This window comes from Anoplolepis gracilipes, chromosome 8, assembly GCF_047496725.1.
Source record: "Anoplolepis gracilipes chromosome 8, ASM4749672v1, whole genome shotgun sequence".
Lineage (NCBI taxonomy): Eukaryota > Metazoa > Arthropoda > Insecta > Hymenoptera > Formicidae > Anoplolepis > Anoplolepis gracilipes.
In genome coordinates, this window is record NC_132977.1 from 10,557,434 (window position 1) to 10,578,676 (window position 21,243).

The following is a 21,243-nucleotide window of genomic DNA, read 5'->3' on the forward strand; positions in this document are numbered from 1 at the left end:
TCGCCGCGACGTATGTCCCATCATTTGTTATCGCCTTTCGTCCGAGTCTCCATATTCGTACGGGGAGGAAGGGTAGAGGGAGATGATGGCGAGAAGGATGGCGAAAAGGAACGCGAGGTTTATTTTTCGCAAATTCGGCATTCGGCATTAATAGCGTCCGTTTGTCTCGTTGTCACCGGTCGCGGTGACTCGCAAAGATTTCCAATCTTTGCGACCTGCGCACGCACAAATTGCAGTCGTGTCCGCGAAAGTGCGAGAGAGTCGAAAGCCGAAACGCCTTAACAAGATTCACATATATCATTATTAGCGAATCGAGAAAGATGGCGTTACAACTCTATCGTTGAAATAGCTAGTAAATAACTAATTAATATTTATTAACCATATCAGCATATATGTGAATTTTATATCTCTCGGCGCGAATCTATCGAGTATCGAGACGACGGGACTCCTCTTATTAAGGCGAAACGAGAAGAACCGCTTCGTCGCGGGCGCAGCGTATGGGCGAACAGGAAGAGACAGAGACGGATAGCCCCAAGGTCCTCGACTCTCGAGAGGGGCCAGTTTATTATTATTCGGCAACCGCCCACGCGCAGATCGATCTCCTCTCGTGTCCCAACTGGCTGCCCGGTTCTAACGCGTTGCAGCGTTGGATTCCGCGTTCCGCGAGGAGTTTCTACCGTACCCCTGACCGCGACCGAGGCTCCCTATCTCCTTCGTCTTCCGCTGCTCGCGGCGGGTCTCCACCGCGAGCAGCAAAAGCACTCTCGTGGAAGGAGCCGGAGAGCGAGAGCGTGCTGTAACGCCACCGGCGGGATTCTCTGGCGGGTTAAGAGAAAGGTCGTCGATTAAGATAGCTGTATGCTCTGCGCGCGCCGTCCAACTTCCATGGTCTTCTCTGCCTCGGTAAAGCGCCTCTCCTCGTCTCCTTCCATCTCGCTTTCGATCTCCACCGTCGTCGCTTCTCTCCTTTTTCTATCGTCTCAATAGAATAGGGGATGTGTGCACCGACACGCGGTGGCTACTCGCCTTCTTTCCGACCTTCTTCACCCTCTTCGTCTCTCGCCGCTCAAGCAGATCAACTAAAAGGATCGCGGCTTGCAGAGCCGGGAAATGCAGCGCGACTACCGGATCTCGATTTTTTAAATCAGCAATTCTACCGTAATTCTTGCGCATGCTTGGTAAACGTATTTTCCGCAAAATCCATCTTGGCGAGGATAAAGCGGATAGCTCCATCGTGCGCCTCGATGGAACCAGACTCGACCAGACCGTACCGATGCGATGGGTCGTCGAAGGGACGCCCAAGCGGGGCTGTACAGGTTGGGATCGATGAAAAAGAAAAGGGATAGCCGGATAAACGAGATCGCAATAATCGATACACCTATCCTCGCATTAAAGGATCCCCTTGCGCCTTGTACATCCGTCCGCGATATTATTGATCCTGCGCACGCAATCGCTCGTATCCCATTGCGATTTAATTGATCGCGCCGATTAATAATCGCGTCTCCGCGTAGTCTTTTCTCTTTTCCCGCGCGAGAAACGCGTTCCCTTCCGCGCATTTAAAAGTGCTTACCTCTCGCCTCTTCCTTGATCTTGTTGATTTTGCACTCTGCTGCCAGATTGTCTGTCTCTCTCTCTCTCTCTCTCTCTTTCTCTCTTTCTCTCTATCTATCTCTGTCTGTCTCTGTCCTTTTTTTTTTTTCTACATCGTCCTGGTACCTAATATAGCGAGACGAATTTATAACAGTCGATGAGCCACGTCGCGTATTTTATATATTTTCTGGGCTCGCCTGCTCGAGCAGATGTATCGTATACATTTCCGATCGTACATATGCTTCTCGACGATGTATGCTATATCCTATAACGGCTTATCGTATAATGAGAACGTACGTTTGTAATCGATATTTTACATTAGGTGAGATACGCTTTTGCCAACGTGTGTGCCGACTCGTATTAATAACACTATTAACAGTATTATTAAAACAGTATTTTTTAATAATCCAAATAATATTTCCAAAAGGATGAAGCAAACGATAGAAAAAAGTTATATCAAAGAAATCAAACGAATGGAACAGTTAATAATATCACATACTTAAAGGCACACACGACAGAAATATAAATTGACAGACTCATAAACGTTTAAATAGATACAAATAACTCGTTCTTGTGATTGAGAAAAATCAACGCATCTCGTTGGTGGAAATCGTGTCTCGCTCGCCTATAACGCAGACGCTCGAGTTCATCGACGAGTAGAACGGCGACTGAGAATCTGCGAGATTAATGGGACTGCGAGAAACCTGATTCGTATTTTTGTTGCCGTTGTACCGGACCGGCAAAGTCCACTCTGCTCCTACCGCGAATCATCGGTTTATCCTCGCCGTTATCGACGCCGCGCCGTTCGCACAGCGGTAAAGATCACGATGCCGTCCTTTATGGGAAAAAGTACGAAATGTATAATATATCGGTGTTTTCTTTCACTTTTTCTCTCGACGAATTAATTTAACTCAAGGTGAACCAAAAATCGCTTCGTCGAAACATTCGTTAAAAGTGACTCCACGTCAAGTATTTTGTCGTTACAAAAAATATATGTCACATCTATTTTATTCTAATTAATTGAATACATGCAATATATGTTTGCGCATGATTTTTTATTCAGCTTTTAGTAGTGCAACCGAGACGCACCTTTGAGAGTGAGAGCCATCGACCGTAAATCGACCAGTCGTTATATTCCCCGATAACGTTAATATTTATTTTCGCGCTGCACGCAATATAAATTGTTATTTATCGAATCCGAGTCGTATCTATATTCGCAGAGACACGTAGGTACATACAAGGCGTGCGTAACACACCCAATTATTGCCGCACGTGTTTCTAGTGCATTTCTAATGCGTATAAGAACATACGGCGGTCAGATTGAGATTTCAATGACAGAAACGATCATGATGTGCACGTCGATCGAGACAAGCTTAACGGTGCTCGCACGGAGCTGCGTCATCGATCGTCATACGGTTATACACCATCGGGCCAATTAACGATGGTAATTAACAGCTCTATTGTGTTGGCAATTATATGAGTACAGAAGGCTTAGTGCGTCGTTAGAACTTGCTCTTCCTGAATGCATACATCAATTGGAGAACAAGATTGCGATAATTAATGTACAAACATTTCCGACATGCAATCGGCATTCTATATGTTTGAAAAACCATCGATAGTTTTAAGCATACTGTTTCTCGATATTTTATATATGATTAGATTTATTTATTTATTTATTTATTGTTGTTAAACGGGAAGCTAGTCCCTTTGGTACAATAATATGTTATACATCAAAGACAGAACGAAAAGTAAAATATAAACAAAAAAAAAAAAAAAAAAAAAAAAAATAAGCTCTTTAGGATATCAGCTTAACAAGAGATTGTTTGAATGAGTTTAAACATGTGCTAAAGAAGTCAATATTATTAGATAGTTGATTACCACTCGTGGAGCAAGACAGTTTAAAGAGGTTTAAACCTTTAGCATAAATGAATGAATTTCGCATAAAAACTTTTAATATAAAAAACAAATAAATATACATAAATTAATAATAATTTATTTCTATTGACGATGTTGGATTTGTCGTAAAGCTCAATCGATCGATTATTTATTTTTTTTTTTTCTAAACGCAAAAAATTCTCATGTCCGGATTAAGAATAAGAAAAATGAGGAAGCTTCAACCGGCAAATGCGACAATTTATCTTAATAGATTACCAAGCCATTCGGCGTAATTTGCCGGTTCCTATTATCGGTACGTTCGCGCACAGCCACCGTAATAATATTCTCTTAATTTGGACCCATAGGTATTAATAGCGTTAATCTTGTTGGCGAGCGAAGCCGTGATTAACGGCGCTACTCAACCAGATTCGTTGAACGGATAAAGTCCGAAGCCCTCCTCTATCGTCTTGCGTGCCATCGCCTCGATCTGTTCAGCTCGCGTACCGCGCTCGTCTCGAGATGCACAGCCTCGTTTATCCTTATTTGTATCCGGTTGATATCTCGGGGGAATCATATTCGGCATGAAGACGTAACACGACGATCATTCGTCTTTGCGCGGATAATTATTCGTTAACGTTATCGCGTCCATCCCCCACGCGTTATAACGAGGGTTCTGCGTCTACGAGAGTACGGTATAAAATTACTCGCGCAATTTGCTTTTATCTGACAATGAGATTACCGAAAGCTGTACGTGGCAATGCCGCGTGAACTTTATATCGTGAATTATTGCTTTATTTATACTATATTTATACTATATTTATATTTTATTCCCAGCACAACAAAGAACAGATTAATAGACATCATTTCTGTATCCTTTTATACGCATTATTCGGTAAAATACTTTTTCGTTACATACATTGTCACGTAGAGCCGGTATATATCGTAACGGAGTTGATATTCCCGCGTGAATGACACGTGGGTGGTAATGTCAGGTTGACAGGCGGCTTTAATCGAGATTTCGAGATCGACATCAACGTGTCGCCAGCGACTCGTATTCCGAATAGAACGACCGACACGGCGCAAATCGCATGACGAAGACGCGCGATGTTGAACGGTCCCGCCGGCCTACAATACACGCATATACGAATGACCGCCTCCTCGGATATATTACGATGTATGTATTAGCATAATTATTGGTTGCTCGCTATCAGTGCCGGCGGGCTGGCGTTCACCGATTTATGATTTCATCGCCGTACGTGCCGGTGGTGCGCCGAGAATACGGCGACCAACTTTTGAAAGCCTGGCCACGTGCATTATTGCTCTTGTTTCTCTCGTTTAGTAACTTTGGTGCAGCGATCATTGGTTCTAATAAAGAAAAAAAAAAAAAAGATTCTATTAGCAACACCGCCAACATTCACTTTCTCGATCTACTCGATGCGAATCTTGCCCTGGCTTGCCTATGGCTTACGTCATCTGACTAATCGTGTTTACATCGAGCTCAATTTTCATTTTACAGCCACTTAGGCGTTTTATTATAAATTAAAGACGAGCAAGATGAGACTGTGGTTGAGATTAAAAAACAATTAATTATTCAGCTTGTCCGTTGGTCGCGAAATACATATATTATAAATATAGCTATATATATATATGCGAGACTTTAATAAAGTGATATTATATCTATTTGCGATAACAACTCTTACTCGATTACGCGCTCGTACTCTTATGTCTTTGCCAAGTGTTGGATTATTTATATATCTATCGATAGCAGTTCGAGAATCGTTCAATCCCTAAGGATATCTTTCCGTCTCTCTTCTTCTCCCGCTCTTGAATCTTTAGCTCCTTCTCTCTTTCTTTCTCTCAACTTGTTCGATCTCTCCGCTTGCCCTCTCATTCTTCGCGAAGCAATCCGGTCCTTAAGTGGCAGGTGCTTAAGATTCCCCGCGATCGCGCGAGGAGAACCAGTCGCGCTGCATTCGGATCGCATTCGAACCGTTCTCTTCCTCTTTGGATATCTTTCTTCAGACTTTCCTGTTCCTCTCTATCGATTTTGAGCGACGCGTATTAAACCGTCTGACTGTTTGTGAAAAATATATTTGCCTACGGTAGACGCGAGTCTACGTGTGTCTGAGAATTTACGATATCATTAGCGATTTCATGCGAATAATTTAACGAGCTCGACAAAAAGAAGAAAAAAAAAAAAAAAAACGCTTGATTAAGACATAGGGAATCGAAATTATTCCGATTAATTCCAACGAGTCAGAGTTTATCAAATCATTCACAGACTCGTCGGAGCGCTTAATTATTCCAGGAATACCGTACTACCATCTTTCACACGAAATGTCAGACTTTAGGTAATATCGATTTTAGAGTAGCGATAGCGTCGATTAAATTTTGTTATTTGCATCTCATGTCAGGATACATCATTTCGTATCGATCGAGGAACGTTTCGAATACGTTGTAAGTATCTTTAGATCTACGAGACCTATAAAACAACAGAGGCGCGTAGTAGAAAGAAAAATAATTTGTCACTTCACGGGGGATCAACGGGGGGTCGTTGGCTCTTTTCGTTTACCGTTCCGTGTCTCGCTGTGTAACGCCTTGTTCTCGCGTTGTATGTCGAAATATCATGCCGTCTCGAGGCTTCATGTTCATCGCCGGGATGTATAAGCTATATTTCTTAACCGTCGCGAGGAGAAGAAAACGAATGGAGGCGCGTATATCGATCGATCATGCGTCGTACTATCACGCCCTTATAATCGACTGACTAGCTCTCTGTTTATCTCGAAATAATGCATTTTGCTTCGCGGATCGTTTCAAGAGAAGAATACGCAAGTCGTAAGTTTCATTGTTTTTTTCTCCATCAATAGTAATACGTAATACGAAGCAAAGTTTATACGGGAATCGAACACCTTCGTGCGCCTTCCATTTTAAGACAGTCAGTTAAACTTTTTCATTCATTAGTGCGTTCCCATCATACACCCTCTCAATTATCGCTAGGTCCAGTTTTTCAGTGGTCGCATCGGAGTCCGGAGCGTACCGAGCGCGATTAGTTCTAGTCATAACCATCCTCTATCCGCCGGCTTCTTGCCATCCACCGACAATCGACAAAGTTAATTAGGCGAGTGGCGAAAAGCGAGGCGCACAAGAGTAGCGTCCGCAGTAAGAGCGGCAAAGAACGTCACCGAGACCCGCCGAGATCGAATCACAACGAGAAAGAATGCGCGTGTTGCATTAGCGTGCGCGATATATTACCTCATTGTCTTTCATTTTTTGCCGCAAGAAAAGCATGTGCTTGCTGTCTACGGCATGATATACGGGCTATGAGAAATCTAATGTAACATATGTATATAGAAAGTACAGACAGTTTATGAGTAGTATACATACTTATATACATGTTATAATTACAGATATTTTATGAGAGAAGGGAATACCTTGTGTATATATTACGCATAAAATAATATTTTAGCTGTTTTAACAGCAAATATTTATAATTCAGTACATTATTATATTTATGTATTAGTATCGCAAATTTTAAGCTTCTTTTTTGAAAGAATACTAAAATTATAGTCTCACGAGATAGCGCTGCAACTGTTACATAGCTACAGGTGTGCGCCTCGTCGCGTGCAAGTGCATAATGGAGAAAGGAAGAGGAAGAATATAGTTGGCGAAAGGAAAAGGAAGAAAAAGAAAACGGGCGGAGAGAGATGAGAACGGCTGATCTCTCTCTCTCTCTCTCTCTTTCTCTCTCTCTCTTGCTCTTTCTAAGTCTCTTCAGCTTCCTCTGCCTCCTCTTTCTCCCTCTATTCTCTGTATATATATATATATATGTGTGAAATATAGGTTGATATCGCGATAAATAATGAGGTGGCCTTCGTGGTGATGCCCGGGGCTGCCGCTACTGTGCTTCCACGATGCAGCTTCCCCTCGTCTTGTCGAGCAAAACGTGCACTTGGTGCGCCTGGATATAGCCGGGTTATATACCTCTCCTCTCCGAGCGGCCCACGTAAGAGATGCGCCTACGTGCTAAAGGGTATATTTATAGGTTCCAACGCGACAGGGGATAATCTCGCGAGTCGAGTATCACCGTGGTTGATCTATTTGCGGGTATCCTGCTGATATCACGCGTCATTGAAAACATCTCGAATATTCTGCATCGCGGACAGAATTGCAAAACGATCCATTTCCCATCCGCTGCGTTCCCGCCGCAGCGGCACTTTTATGCACACGATTACGCGCAGTCGCTTCGCAACTCGCTCGACCAGAGTCGAGGCGTGAGTTATGTCATCGAATCGCACGTCGTTACACGCGCGCGTGTACCAGTCTCACGTGGAGCGTGCCTAATTATCAGCGGGTCGAGTGTGCGAGTGTGGCACCGCACACGGCGAGGCCTAATGGAGCGAGACGATCTATTTGTTGAAGGAGCGCCGGAGATCGTGATCCATGTCCATATATCTCCTCTCGGGGATATATTCTCTCCCTGCATTCGTCGGATCATTGTTTCTCGTCCGGAGAAACGAATCGCGACTCGCGTACGAACCATGTTTTTCTGGGGCGAACCAATTCGCCCTTGCGCGACTTGATTAGTCCTGGCCCGACTTTGACGTCCATCGAATTCCGGTTAATAATGCACGAGATTGGCCGTCGGGTTATTTCCCGAGAATCAATTATGCGGGGCAAGTTTATGCGGATCGAAGCGATCGTTAAGAGATGCGCACGTCCTCGATTTCTTAACGCCGAATTTTTTTTCTTCAACAGACACAATTAGTAAATCAGTTCTCGTTTATCAGCAGGAATGAAATGCTTAAGGAAGACTTATTCGAATAAAATAGTAGACTCGTAATAAATTAAATGTCACGAAACCTTTTATGGAATGGTAGCGAATATGCACTTTGAATCGCTTCTATTGTCATCGTAATGATCCGTCACTTTCAATTTGAATAATACTCTCAATTTTCTTGCGCCTACAATTAGGACATAATTGCGCATAGCGCCGCGCAATTTTACTGATTACTACCCACGATCGTCGGTAGATAAATGCGAACCAAGTATTTAGCGGTGGGAAACTATTAGCGTGCTGTACAACGCGAGTGATTTAAACCTCCGCCCGTTTTGGAAATGACAATTTTTCACTCATCTATACGTATGTAAAATCAGTTTATTACCTCGAACAAATGGAATGTTTTAATAACGAAAGCGAAAGAGAAAGAGAGAACATATACCGGGACTTTGTATCACGCATACGATCGGTATGTGCGTACGCATAACCACACGCACGTACGCCGAGAAGGGGAGTGAACGTACAATATCTAATTATTCGCGGGCGGTCGTATAAACGGATCACGTGTGCTTTTACGACTAATGGAACGAGACGATCTATTTGTCCTTACAACCGCAACAAGGTAAAATCTATAGTACGTACGATACGTGTCTCGTAGCCGCGTACACAGTTAATCGAGACGCGTGAGACGAATCTTTTTTTTTTTTTTTTTTTTTCTTTTTTCGTTTCCACGTCCCCAGAGTGTCCCGCATGAAAGCGGCACGTACTGATAACGCGACAGATAACGAAAATGAGACACCTAATTTATTCGACCGGACGGGGATCTCTGAAGGTATTCGTTATCATCCGGGAACATTCCACTGTCTCATTACGGATGACTTATTCACGCATCGAAATCTATCAAGTCGATAGGATGCGACACCAATCAACCCCGATATATGTATATATATATATATATATATATATATATATATATATATATATATATATATATATATATCGTTTGTGAATGAGCTATCCTTGCAGCTCTTTGGTTCACGTATGTGAACCAAATACTAGCGCATTTAATGGAGCGAGACAATTCATTGTTGGACACATTAAGACATTATGTTGCTAGATGGAAACTCGTTTACATCGCCTTTCACTAAAGTATACGAGATCCGCATCACGAAGTCGCTCCATTCAACAAACAGCTCACATTGTAAGATAACTATGCGTTGAAACAATCATCGATAATTGTCAAGAATGATTCAGTAGGCTGCGCACAATTGTATCTTTCAGCAAGAATTTTATTATGCTTGATATAAAAATCCTTCGAATGAAATATTCTGCGCTATAATTCGCGATTATCGAATACAAGAAACTACATCTTATATATCTGACATGCATGACATCATAATTTATAATTATATTCATTCATTTTTTTCTTTCTCATCTTTTTACCTCAATTACAATTTTATATCTACTCTCGTTAATATAACATGCTTTTTTTAAACGAGATATTTCAAGTTTTCCCACGTTTTTTAACTAACGACGCTACAAACACGCCTTTTAGATGATTGAGTGTACCGTCCGCGAAAGTGATTAACGTCGCTTAGTCGATTATTAGTCGCTACACGACGACAGGATTTTTTTTTTCTTTTTGCCCGCGGCAAATGTCCGCGAATGATTAAATCTACACTTTTGCGGCAGTTAGGAGAATAAAGTTGGCGGCCACAAAGGTGTCGCGGACACGCTTAGATTTATAGCACCTTTGGATTCCAGCCGCGCATTCAAATGTAATTATACTGAGAGCCGAGCGGTGTAACACGCGCGCGACGCGTCGCGCCGCGCGTTCATAAATTGACAGGATGATCGTGCGTTTTTCTTCCCTGTTCCGAACCTGTTCCGCGTTTATTTCTTTCACGAGGGAGAAGGACATATCGCGCGTATCTTCTAAAGAAGCAAGTCGCGAGAGATCAACTTCAATTTTCTCGTAAGCGCCCGCATACTTCTCCTACTTCGTTACATGAGCATCGGATGCTGAAATCGTCTCTTTGCGGAAAACGCGCAAACGTTTCTACGGTTTCTTTTATTTAATAAATTTCCACTTTACCCTATAGCTTCGCATACGTTTATATATGTGTACGCCAATTTAAATCAATATCGCGCGAATAAAACGAGAGTCAGAATCGTCCGGCCTCTTTTCATGCATTGCGTGTTTTACATACGGGAATGAAGGATTTCATCTGACTCTATCGGTGATTTTATATCAAATGGCATTCCAATCGTCATAACTTTGATTCGATCTATGACTTTTCCCATTAGACGTTTCAGTTTCCTCTTCCCAGCGTTCCGACATACTTCGTTACCTTTAATAATTTTCATCTTTAATATATGTTACCCTTCAGCGAAATTAGAGTACGATTAAAAAAAGTATCATCGATGTATGTATATATTACCGTTTTGCGTATCGCAAATCTACATATTTATTATTTAAATAACATTAACAAGTACGCTTCTAACAAAAAAAAATTTCTAAACTTTTACAATATCTAGATTTAAATTCAGTTTATTTAAATATGCTAATTCGATCGTTGAATTGAAATCGATGTAATCGAATTGCAATCTGTATTATTGCGAACAGATACGTCTGGACGTAGGTCGGCGGACGATGTGCGTCTACAGTCGAGCAATTATTTCGAGTACGTCTGGGCGTAGATCGGCAGACGATGTGCATCTCCGATCATTGAGTAATAAAACGAAGCCGCGAACGCGCGCTAATGCGTCCGATCTGAATTTATGGTTTCGCTCTGGCCGGCCTGTATCAGGTCCGCTCTCCTCTGGCACGAGAACGATTAGATTCATGCGTTTCACACGTTTCCAATTAACACATTGCATCCAGGGGTCATCGACATTCAGCTATCGAACGACGCCAGGAGCGCGGCACAGTAGCTTTCTCTTCACAGTTGTTTCTTTTTTCCTTGTCTCTCTTTTACTCGCGAATCCAAAAATAAAATAATTGAAATACATTTCTTAAGCGACATTTTCACTTAAAGATAACTCAACTCTGAATACGTGAAATACCTATTACTTATAAAATTTTATGTAATAAAAATAACATATAAGAAAGGAAACGTAAAGAATATTCTATTAATAATTATACGTTGTCATTAATGACGACTTCTTGCAATACCTGGTCAATTGCGGTCGACGTTTCGATATCTTTTTATCGAATGCATACATATAAATACAAGTGGCTTTCAGAGATTTTGAAATAACATAAAAAGTATCTCGTGTAAAAAAAGTAAGTGAGTGGCATGGAATTAGATTGAACGGTATTCGAAACGACGTTTGCGATTTCTACAGTGAATTCAAATCGCTCTTCGTGTTACATGACATCGCGGTTATTCTCATTACGTAGTTACTGCATAATAAAACATCAGCCAAGTACTGCTAAGCGTGCAAAAAAAACAAAAAAAACAACGATATATCATATATAATACACAGAGATGATAGCGTAGCGAAGACAGGAAGTTGTTTTGCAGGAAGTTGTTTGTAATAGATGCATCATAAGATTGTAAGAAGCTTACAACGCGCGTACAAACTGCAGTCGATGAAAATTATTAACTCTTGCCGCACTAACACGAGAAGAAGAATGTCCGTCGAGCCTAAGAAGGGCACTTAGGGTACGCTTTGTATCTCTACCTTGCGTTTTTATCCTGGCGAAATATTAAAAAAAATTAGCGGTTCAGACACGAAGGAGAATTTAAGTCGATAACAAGGAAGCGAGACAACTCAAACGAGGACTTTTGCGTAATTAAATGCAAAATTAACGGAGCTGAATCGGTGATTGGACATAATAGCGAGCCTCCAAGAGAAATCGCGCGCGTTCCCTTTCTTTCTTTCTTTCTACCGTTGTAATTTGATTGCGATTTATGAGTAATTAATTCGCGATCTCTCAGCCCGTTATATCGTCGTTTCATCCTTACCTCCCTGTTCGTCGTTTTGCTGTCTTTCACTCTCTCCCTCTCTCTCTCTCTCTCTCTCTCTCTCTCTCTCGCTTTCTCTCTTTCATTCTCAACTTTCATTCCTTTTCACTTTACGAGGTACGATCATTGCATCTGAGAATAATTCTCGACAGGATGCAAAGATAACAGCTGTACTAACAAGTTATCGCAATTATGTACAATGCTCACGTACACAACCGAAAGGATTAACTACTCGTAATTTTAATATTTTTTAATTACAAAGTCGTGGATATATGTACAGAGATTCCGATCGTCGCGTTTTTTAACTTTCTCTGTGCCACTTAACGTAACTGTTACGTGTACTGGCACCTACTGTCCGTCGTCGCACTTTACGATCCGCTCGAGACTGTGAAAAATGATAATATCACGTTACGCAACAATGCTACTTTGTGCCGATAATTCTAAATAAAGTACTCGAGAGAAAAAATCAAAATATATTGTATATATATTTTAATTTTGATAAATATACTATGTAAAAATACCAACCACATGTTTCGGCATCGTGTCAACAATTTCTACATGTTTGATCGATCGTCGGGGATGACGCGCGATCTAAACTATTCGATGATAAATTCTCGACGTTATCTGTCGAGAAGACTAGTAAAATGGATGGATTTTTGGGCGATCGTGATTTATACACGATAGACGCGGAGAGAGGACGCACAAGAAAGAAAAAATATACCGCGAAAAATATATGCGCAAAAATGCTAAATAGAACGAAATTCTTTCGATGGTCGTTTATCTCGTTTATCTCGCAGTTTCTCATTTCGAAAGAGATAGACGGACGCACATTGGAATCTCAATCTTAATCTTGCGCGTTATCCGAACGTTCTCCTCTAAACGCTAAAATAATTCCATCGAAGCCGGTATCGCTAAGGCCGGCGCGTTGACCGGTTCATCTCACGCTCATTCCTCTCGCTCGCTCTCGTCCGACCTCGTAAGAATTTCTCTTTATCTCGCTCGTGCTCCTTGGCCGTTATTGATGCCTCCATTTGTATATCAGTGACGTCGGGCGAAATGACTAATGTCGCTATTAGCCCCGGCCGAAAACTTTACGTCTCAATGCATCTCGATGCACCTCGTTACATCGCCGCCTACCCGACCTCGTCCACCGTGACCGATACTACGCTGCGCTCTGACACCGTCCAGTATATCCACCGAGATTTTTTATTCGGTAGAAATCGTATATATATACAACGATTCAAGAGCATTCCGAGCCCGACATATGTAGGGGCCTTTGTAACCTATCTATAACAGCTTCCTTCGATTCTCACTTTGATTAAATACACATCGCTGTAATAATGTTGTCGTTTCGTCGTGCGCGAGGAATTTTACTTTCTGTTCACGGTGTCATACATATTCCAATAAAGGAAATAATTATCCAAACAATGTAAAAGATATTCAGAGGACATTTAACAATTAAAATTGCCACATAGTTGTGATTTTAATATGGATTAAAGATATACGGGAAATAGATTTCGCGAGATTTGTATTTAACGTATATGCATGTTTCGATATACGTATTACATCGAGTGTCATGTCTTATTGCGGTGTTAATCTTGATTTACTTTTTTCGCAGGTGCAAGCTACCGATCCCGATTGCGGCGTAAACGCGATGGTCAATTATACCCTGGCCGGCGGTCGACTGGAAAGTGAGCAGCTCTTGGTGCGCAGTGATACGGGGGATATTTGCGTACGATTGCCTCTGGACAGAGAAACAGCCCCTTATCTGGAGCTACCTGTCATTGCCACCGATCGAGGTTTGTGTTACTCTTGTCATTTTTTATCACACGACTATTCAATTATCGCGTTTAGACAAAACTTTTATGATATATATTTAATTTTTTTTTTTCTTGACATTTTCATTTTTATCATTTTTTATTTATTAGCTTTCTATGAATTATAACTGACATAAATAAAAGCTTAAAATCTGCCAGTTTAAATGTATTATTTAAAAAGACGAAAAATTGATTTCTGTTATTATTTGATATTAAATGTCACTGTCATTAATCTTTTCACCCTTGTCTATCTCGTATCTAAATAAAATACTTAACATTCTTACTTATTGTAATTCGAGATATTCACACCGTTGCGGTGATTCGATCAGATCACGAGATCTCATACTATCGCGATCTCTCGTTCCGACGACGTAGGAACAATGCCTGTAGGAACTTTGCTGTTCGCGTTCTAGTACCGTTGTACGCACTCGTTGATGGAGGGGGAGGGGGGAAGGGGAGACGAGACAAGTAGAAACAAGCAGAAACGGCAACTCGCGAGGGAGACACGCGGCACGGAAATGAGAAGAGGAACGCGAGAGGAAGGTAGAAACAGCTCGTCGCGGAGAGGAAAAGACGGTTGGGACTATCGGCTCGTCGAGATCTAGTAGCTCTGTAATAGGGTGTATGATTTATGTCGCGATGGCGGGTTGGTTCCGTGGTCATTTCCAACGTGGTAGCGCGCGGTCGCTTTATGGGAAAGGACAATGACTGCGGGTCCATTGATCGTGGGACGCTACCGTACAACCGCTACCACGGCGGCCACCGCGCTTACTGATTTTTTGCACAAGTTTGGGAGCGCGGAAAGAAAGATGGGCAAGAGAAAGACAGAATAGTAGTATTCGGAAAAGAATATCTATTGGAGAAAAAAACTTAACTGGACTTAAGTGATCATATATAATTAAATCCGATATTTGGAGCGATCTCGTCATATGTGATTTGATTTGGTTTATATGTATATTATAATTATATCTAAAATTTTACGCGATATGATCTCACTATATATAATAATATTCCAAGTTTGGCGTGATATAATTTGATCTTTATACAATCATATTTGATTAAATCTGTTTTAATATATAATCGGATGTAGCCAACTATGATTATAATAAATTTATTAACGGATTTTACTAGATGTGATTATAAAATTACATATGTTATTTCTTCATATCTAATTATACATATGTATATATTTACATATGACTGTACTCATTTTTTCTCGGGTACCGGCGATAGATAAAAAAGTCATAAGCTCGAGAAGGCACAGAAAGAAGAGGATGACTATTGTTGGCGTTATACCGTTTTGCAAACAAGCCAGCGAACGTAATTGTGCTCGTTATCGATACGATTGTCCGCCGTCGGTGAATATTGTCAGGATGCACAATAGAATGCCAGCCGGATATGACGGGCATCGTGGAGGCATACAGGAGCATGGACAGCGATGCACCGCGAATACCGGCACGACGTGATTTATATGCCTGCTGACTAGCACGTCGCGACAGTCGGGTATGTTTGTAAAAAATTTACGAGCAAGAAAGAGAACGCTGCGCGTGAATTCCAATTTCGCAGCACTGTCGCGAGAATGGAAATGATGAAAGAGAAAGAAAGAGAGACGCTCTCGTGATAATAGATAAATTTCATTTCTCTAACAAAGTTACTACACGTGTACACGCACGGCGGCATACGTCCAAGTATACTGTATCTCAATCAAAGTCCAGGACGCGCGGAAATGATTACAAATATCTTCCGGCGATTCGCACGTCCTCGCGCGTCCAAGACTTCCTCGTGGCGCCGCGCACTCGAGACTCATTAATCCTCCTCCTCCTTGCTTCTTATTTTTACGCCGGCGATTAATTCTTCTTATTGCCTACCTGTAATTCGCGCGGAGAGAATCATTTTGGCGCGACGGCAGTAAAGCGAATCGCGAGCCACCGTGAACCACGCGGGCCAGGTGCGCGTGATTTATATCACCTGCTGACGTTAGCTACGCGAACGACGGAGCTCTCTGCCTGCATCCCCTGCGCGGGGATAAGGATACGCCGCTGCAACGCGCCTATTCGTCGTCGATATTTATCGGGGGGAGAAAAGCCAACGATAACCCAACCATGCCGCTTACCGTCGTGCTAACAGCGGCGGATAAACTTGGAATATGTGCGGACGCGGCGATAATTATTACCTACGAGTGAGATCGAGGCAGAGATCTGGCGAGAGATATCTACGGATTTCCTTGAGCGAGTCATTTTTTTTTGCCTCGAGTCGAACGTGACGTCGGCCCACACCAGGCGCCGTCCCTTCGAGGATTGATGGATAAATGCTCGGATAAGTCGACGAATGATAAATTTAGAGAAGCCCTTTTCTCTTGACTCTTAATGCCCAGCTATAAACGCTAAGCAGAATTATAACAATTGACGTAGATTAAAATTATGGCATTATTCTTTTTGTAGTATTTATTACAGGTTTTAATTTAATAGAGAGAAAGAGAGAGAGAGAGAGAGAGAGAGAGAGAGAGAGAGAGAGAGAGAGAGAGGAGGGAGGGGGGAGAGGAAACAAATAATCTCTCGTTATAAAAAAATTTGTTTTACGCATTTGCAACGTGATAGGATCGCCGAACTGGATTTTCTCTTTCAACGAGAACATTATTTAAAGCGATGGAATCTTGAATCGGCATCGATTACACGCGGGTACGATATCTTAATGTAATTTCTACGCTAATCTCTCGGCAAAATTCTACATGGAATTCCTGTCGCGCAAAGATATCCCGCCAACGGGATAGATTGTATCTCGCACCTTTGATTTATCGTCACATGTTGACGGAAAGAAATGGAAGATGCCATCTTTTTTCTTGAAATTATATACCTGCGCGATAACGCGTGTCTGCCTCACAATATACGCAAGCGCAGGTGTATAGAAATGTAAAGAAAGGCACGTCCGGAAGGATGCGCAACGTCGGTGCTTCTCTCGCGATGCAAGCTTTGCAACTATACGCTAGGAAGGTGACTTTATTGGCACCGGCATCATAAATCTTCGCGGCTTAACTCCCACCGAACATTCATGTCATTGTCCGCGCCGTTTTTGCGCTTATTTATTTCCACTTCTCGACGCCGCGTGATACCGCGCATAATCTCAGATATGTCACCGAGCGAGCTTTCAGCCCATTGTAATGAACTCCGAAATCAGCTGTGCGCATTCGCGCCCGGCATATTAATGGAACGACTCGTTTCTCTCGCCTGTAGTGAGGAAAAAACAAATTACGGGGTTTATGCGAAAGTAAATGTCAGCCGCTCGACTCGGTGTAAATGATTTAAGGAAAAGTTGTTTTTCGACCTTGAATCTGTCACTCTGAAATTGGTTAACGTTAACGAAACTACCCTAACTAAAGCCGCATGCAAAATATCAATTACAAGTACGTTTCCGCAATACGTAATGCGTGTGTTGTGAAACTGATCCTCTGCTCATTCGTAATCTCGCTATAAGGTTGAGCACCGCCGCATCTACCGGCCGTATAAATCTCTCGGAACCCTCGTATCCCCCGCCGCACGAATCTCGAAAAGGACTCATCCCGACGATCGACCGCGTGAAATTAAAAGGGCCGGACTGCACCGGCCACAAAATATCAGACCGTGCATTAAAATGCCGTTGAACTATCCCCGGGAAGTCGGTGTTCGTTCCTTCTTGGCACGTTCTTTCGTCTTCCGTATCGAACACGTGGCTATTTAATCAATTCTCCTTTATCTTCGACAAAAGGATGCTGTAAGCTGTAAGCGCAATTTCATCTATCTATGAAAGCGCATCGTATTCACAATTAAAAATCATTAGCTAAACAAGCTTTTTCAATAAGTTTTCTATATGTATGCGTGTGTTACTACGTCTGCGGTCTAGAGATCGATGTCTCGATATCTCGATATTGTCCATGCGTCGTCACGGAGGCTTCGTCTTTCCACAGAAGAGAGGCCAGGGAGGAGATCGTAGTAGCATGGGATGCGAGAGACCGGACCCTTGACGCATGACTCCAATGACACTTGTACCTATAAATCTCCTCGCGCGCCTCGCTCCACGGTCGAGTCCATACATTACTATGAGTTACGGTTGTAAACCGTTTAAACATCGGATTACCCATTTTACATACACTGTCTTTGATATTAACACTTGCGTCATGCTTCGCCTAAATCTACTGCGATGATCAGCAGCTCGTAATATTCTCTTACACGTTTGATTTCTCATGGCTCGCGTAGAAATGTGTATAAAAAGATAATATTAATAATCTGTGATTATAATTTGCAAGATGCAGTCTACCGCAATTTATAGCGAGTCTGACAAATTAGGGGCTCTCTAGGACTTGGAGTTCTGTATCATGAGACAACTAAATTATTTGCCGGATTAGACGATCGCATATTCAACGCTGCATGCGTACGTAGAATGCGAAAAAGACAAATTAAGTAAAATGTGAATGGATGCGTAATAAATTTTTTTTTTTATAAAACAATAATCATTGTTAGTTACGCTTTCTTTTTATATGTAAGTGATTTACCGATCAATCGATCTATCGGCAAAGAAATTATCCGAAAGATCGTAATGTCTAAAAGAGCATGGCCGTTAAGACACTGCGAGAATGCAGCCATTTGGGGACCCCATAAGCTTCTCGTGTTTGAAATATTACTACGAACGGCGCATTACCCCCCCGCGCGGGAGTAAAAGAGCTCACGTCGACGCACACGTGCTCGCGCGTGTCCGAATAAAACGCCAGAGAAAGAGAGAGAGAGAGAGAGAGAGAGAGAGGAGAGAGAGAAAGGATACCGGGGCTAAGAAAAAGAAAATTGAAGAAGAATGCAGTGAGAAAAAGAGTGAGATGGAACGAAAACTTGTGAAAGGAGTGAGCGAGAGGGACCAGCGGCTGATTGGATCCGAGAAGAGGCTGCGGTACGAGATGCTCCGTGATTTATGTCGACCGGCTTCGGGCGCGTCCCCGTAGATTCGTTCTCTACATCGGCTAATACCCCGACATTATTTGGCTCGATAAGAGGATTTCGACCGGGAATGAAATAAACATAATCGCTCTCGACCGCGCACTTCTTTCTCGTTTCCATGTGAAATGCGCGGATAAATGTTTAGTATAAAGGCCAGCACGCGGCTTTTTTTTTCAAACTCGCATAAAACTCTGAATAATGACTTCTCGTCTTTCCCTAAATGTTAATAAAACACACAACATAATAATATACTATAATATTATGCACTGTACTATTACTCCGGCAAATACTTATATTCGCAAAATCATTATTCTGATATAATGAGACAAATGGTTCTTGCGATTGTAGTACCATAATGTAATTATAATAACTGTAACATTCATATTATTAATTGCAGCTATAGACTCGTTCCATTCTTGAAATACTCGTGATACTTTTCTCAACATTTCCGATATATACATATACATATATGTCTCGGGATTTTCGCGAGACTACGTTTATTCTCATAAGCAAAATTTTTCGGTAATTTTTTTTTGATGACACAATTTTATCAACAAATTAACTTTGTACAAGTATTAGCTCAAAATTATGTAATATTATATAAAAATATAAATTTCAGGAAAATTATCCTACATTTATGTAATTACTATTAATTTACTGACAATAAAAATTTTAAATATTATTGGATGTCTTAAAATAAAAGAGTGAATTTCGAATTTTTCTGATTTAGTATTTTTGTGCTTTGAAAATACATAAAATATATATTTAAAAATCGAAAGAATAATCTCTCTTGTTATACCGAATATTTATACCGCTCGCTACAAAAAGCTCGATCTGTAATTAATCATCATGGTAAAGTATTATAATTAAAAAATGATAACTGGAAATTTATTTTATTTGTTTAAATAAATAATTTATTTTACTTCACGCTTGAGTTTATTAATTATGTATATATTGTTAATGTTGTTAGAAATTAATTACACATTATTAATGAATCAATCATTATATTGTATATTTCCAGGTGGATTGAGTACGATAGCGATCGTGCGCATCCAGGTGACGGACGTGAATGACAACTGGCCGATTTTCGAGCCGCGCAAATATAACGTGACGTTGCGCAGTGACAGCCCCACACACGGTCCAATCTTGAGGCTAGTAGCTACCGATCTCGATGCCGGTCTTTCCGGCCAAGTCTCCTATCGCATCACTAGCGGCAACGAGGCTGCAGTCTTTCGCATCGATCGTAATACCGGCGAGCTGCACGTGGCGAGACCAAACCTGCTTTCGCGATCGCCGTTGTATCAACTCAACGTGTCGGCGACGGACGGCGACCTGAAGAGCCTCGTTGATGCCGAGGTCAAGGTCACTGTCTCTTCCGCCGGACACAGAATCGCCACCTGTGAGAAACCGCTCTACACTATCACGGTCAAGGAGAATATCCCGCAGAACAGCGTCGTCGGCGGCGTAAAGGATACCACGACAACGTCATCCTCGTCGACAGGTATGTCAATTCTCTTTTATGCAAAGTTCTTTTATTAGCCGACTGTTGCATCTCGCAACACCTCATCGCTCGATGTAACCACCAGACGCGTGTCGAGAATACTATTATGACTGTCACTCGATGAATAACAAAGATTTTCCTCGTCGATATATCGCATAAATTTTAGAAATTTATGGACGATTATATTCCAAGAGTGTTGTCCTGGTAAACAATTTTCGCGCGTCATTCTTAATATACATTGCAAATTTCTTCGTTGCTTTTTTGACGATCAAATTTTAAAGCTTGTATTTAAAAAGTCGAGGAACTTATCTTTGCGCGACGTCATGATACATGACAGCAAACACGTTTGCGATATGCTTGCATAAAAGCACTTGCATACCAAAGTTAATCTGGTCGAGTCTAGAAGGAAGGTACGATCCCTCGATCAGCTTCGAAAACGTATTCCACGCGCGGCGCTACCGCGTTAGCATAGTCGCGTCACGAGTAAAACGCCGAAGACTTCACAAACGCCTACGTACACGTGAATGTACGGGCACGTTCAGGCACGATGCTCGGCCTTAAAAGCTGAAGCGCATTACGAATGAAGATATCCATACCGCCTTTTTCCCTTTATACGAGATACGTAAAGCGCAGCGCTACACGACGAGACGTACCTCGATATACTTTCGAAAGTACGCGTGCAAAGTCCCACGTATTCGCACGCTATTTAAGAACATTCATGTCTCACGTAACGTCAACCAGCGACAATATA

At 41.8% G+C, this 21,243-nt stretch overlaps 1 protein-coding gene across 3 annotated transcripts in view; it reads left to right on the top strand.

Annotated features, from left to right (window-relative positions):
- Ds (dachsous cadherin-related 1) overlaps nt 1–21,243 on the top strand; it is a 310,941-nt gene that overhangs the window by 257,017 nt on the left and 32,681 nt on the right. For all 3 annotated transcript variants that reach the window (XM_072898494.1, XM_072898496.1, XM_072898495.1), the window contains 2 exons: nt 13,832–14,012; nt 20,013–20,492. In XM_072898494.1, coding sequence (XP_072754595.1) covers nt 13,832–14,012; nt 20,013–20,492 — 661 coding nt within the window. The remainder of the gene's footprint in view (nt 1–13,831; nt 14,013–20,012; nt 20,493–21,243) is intronic.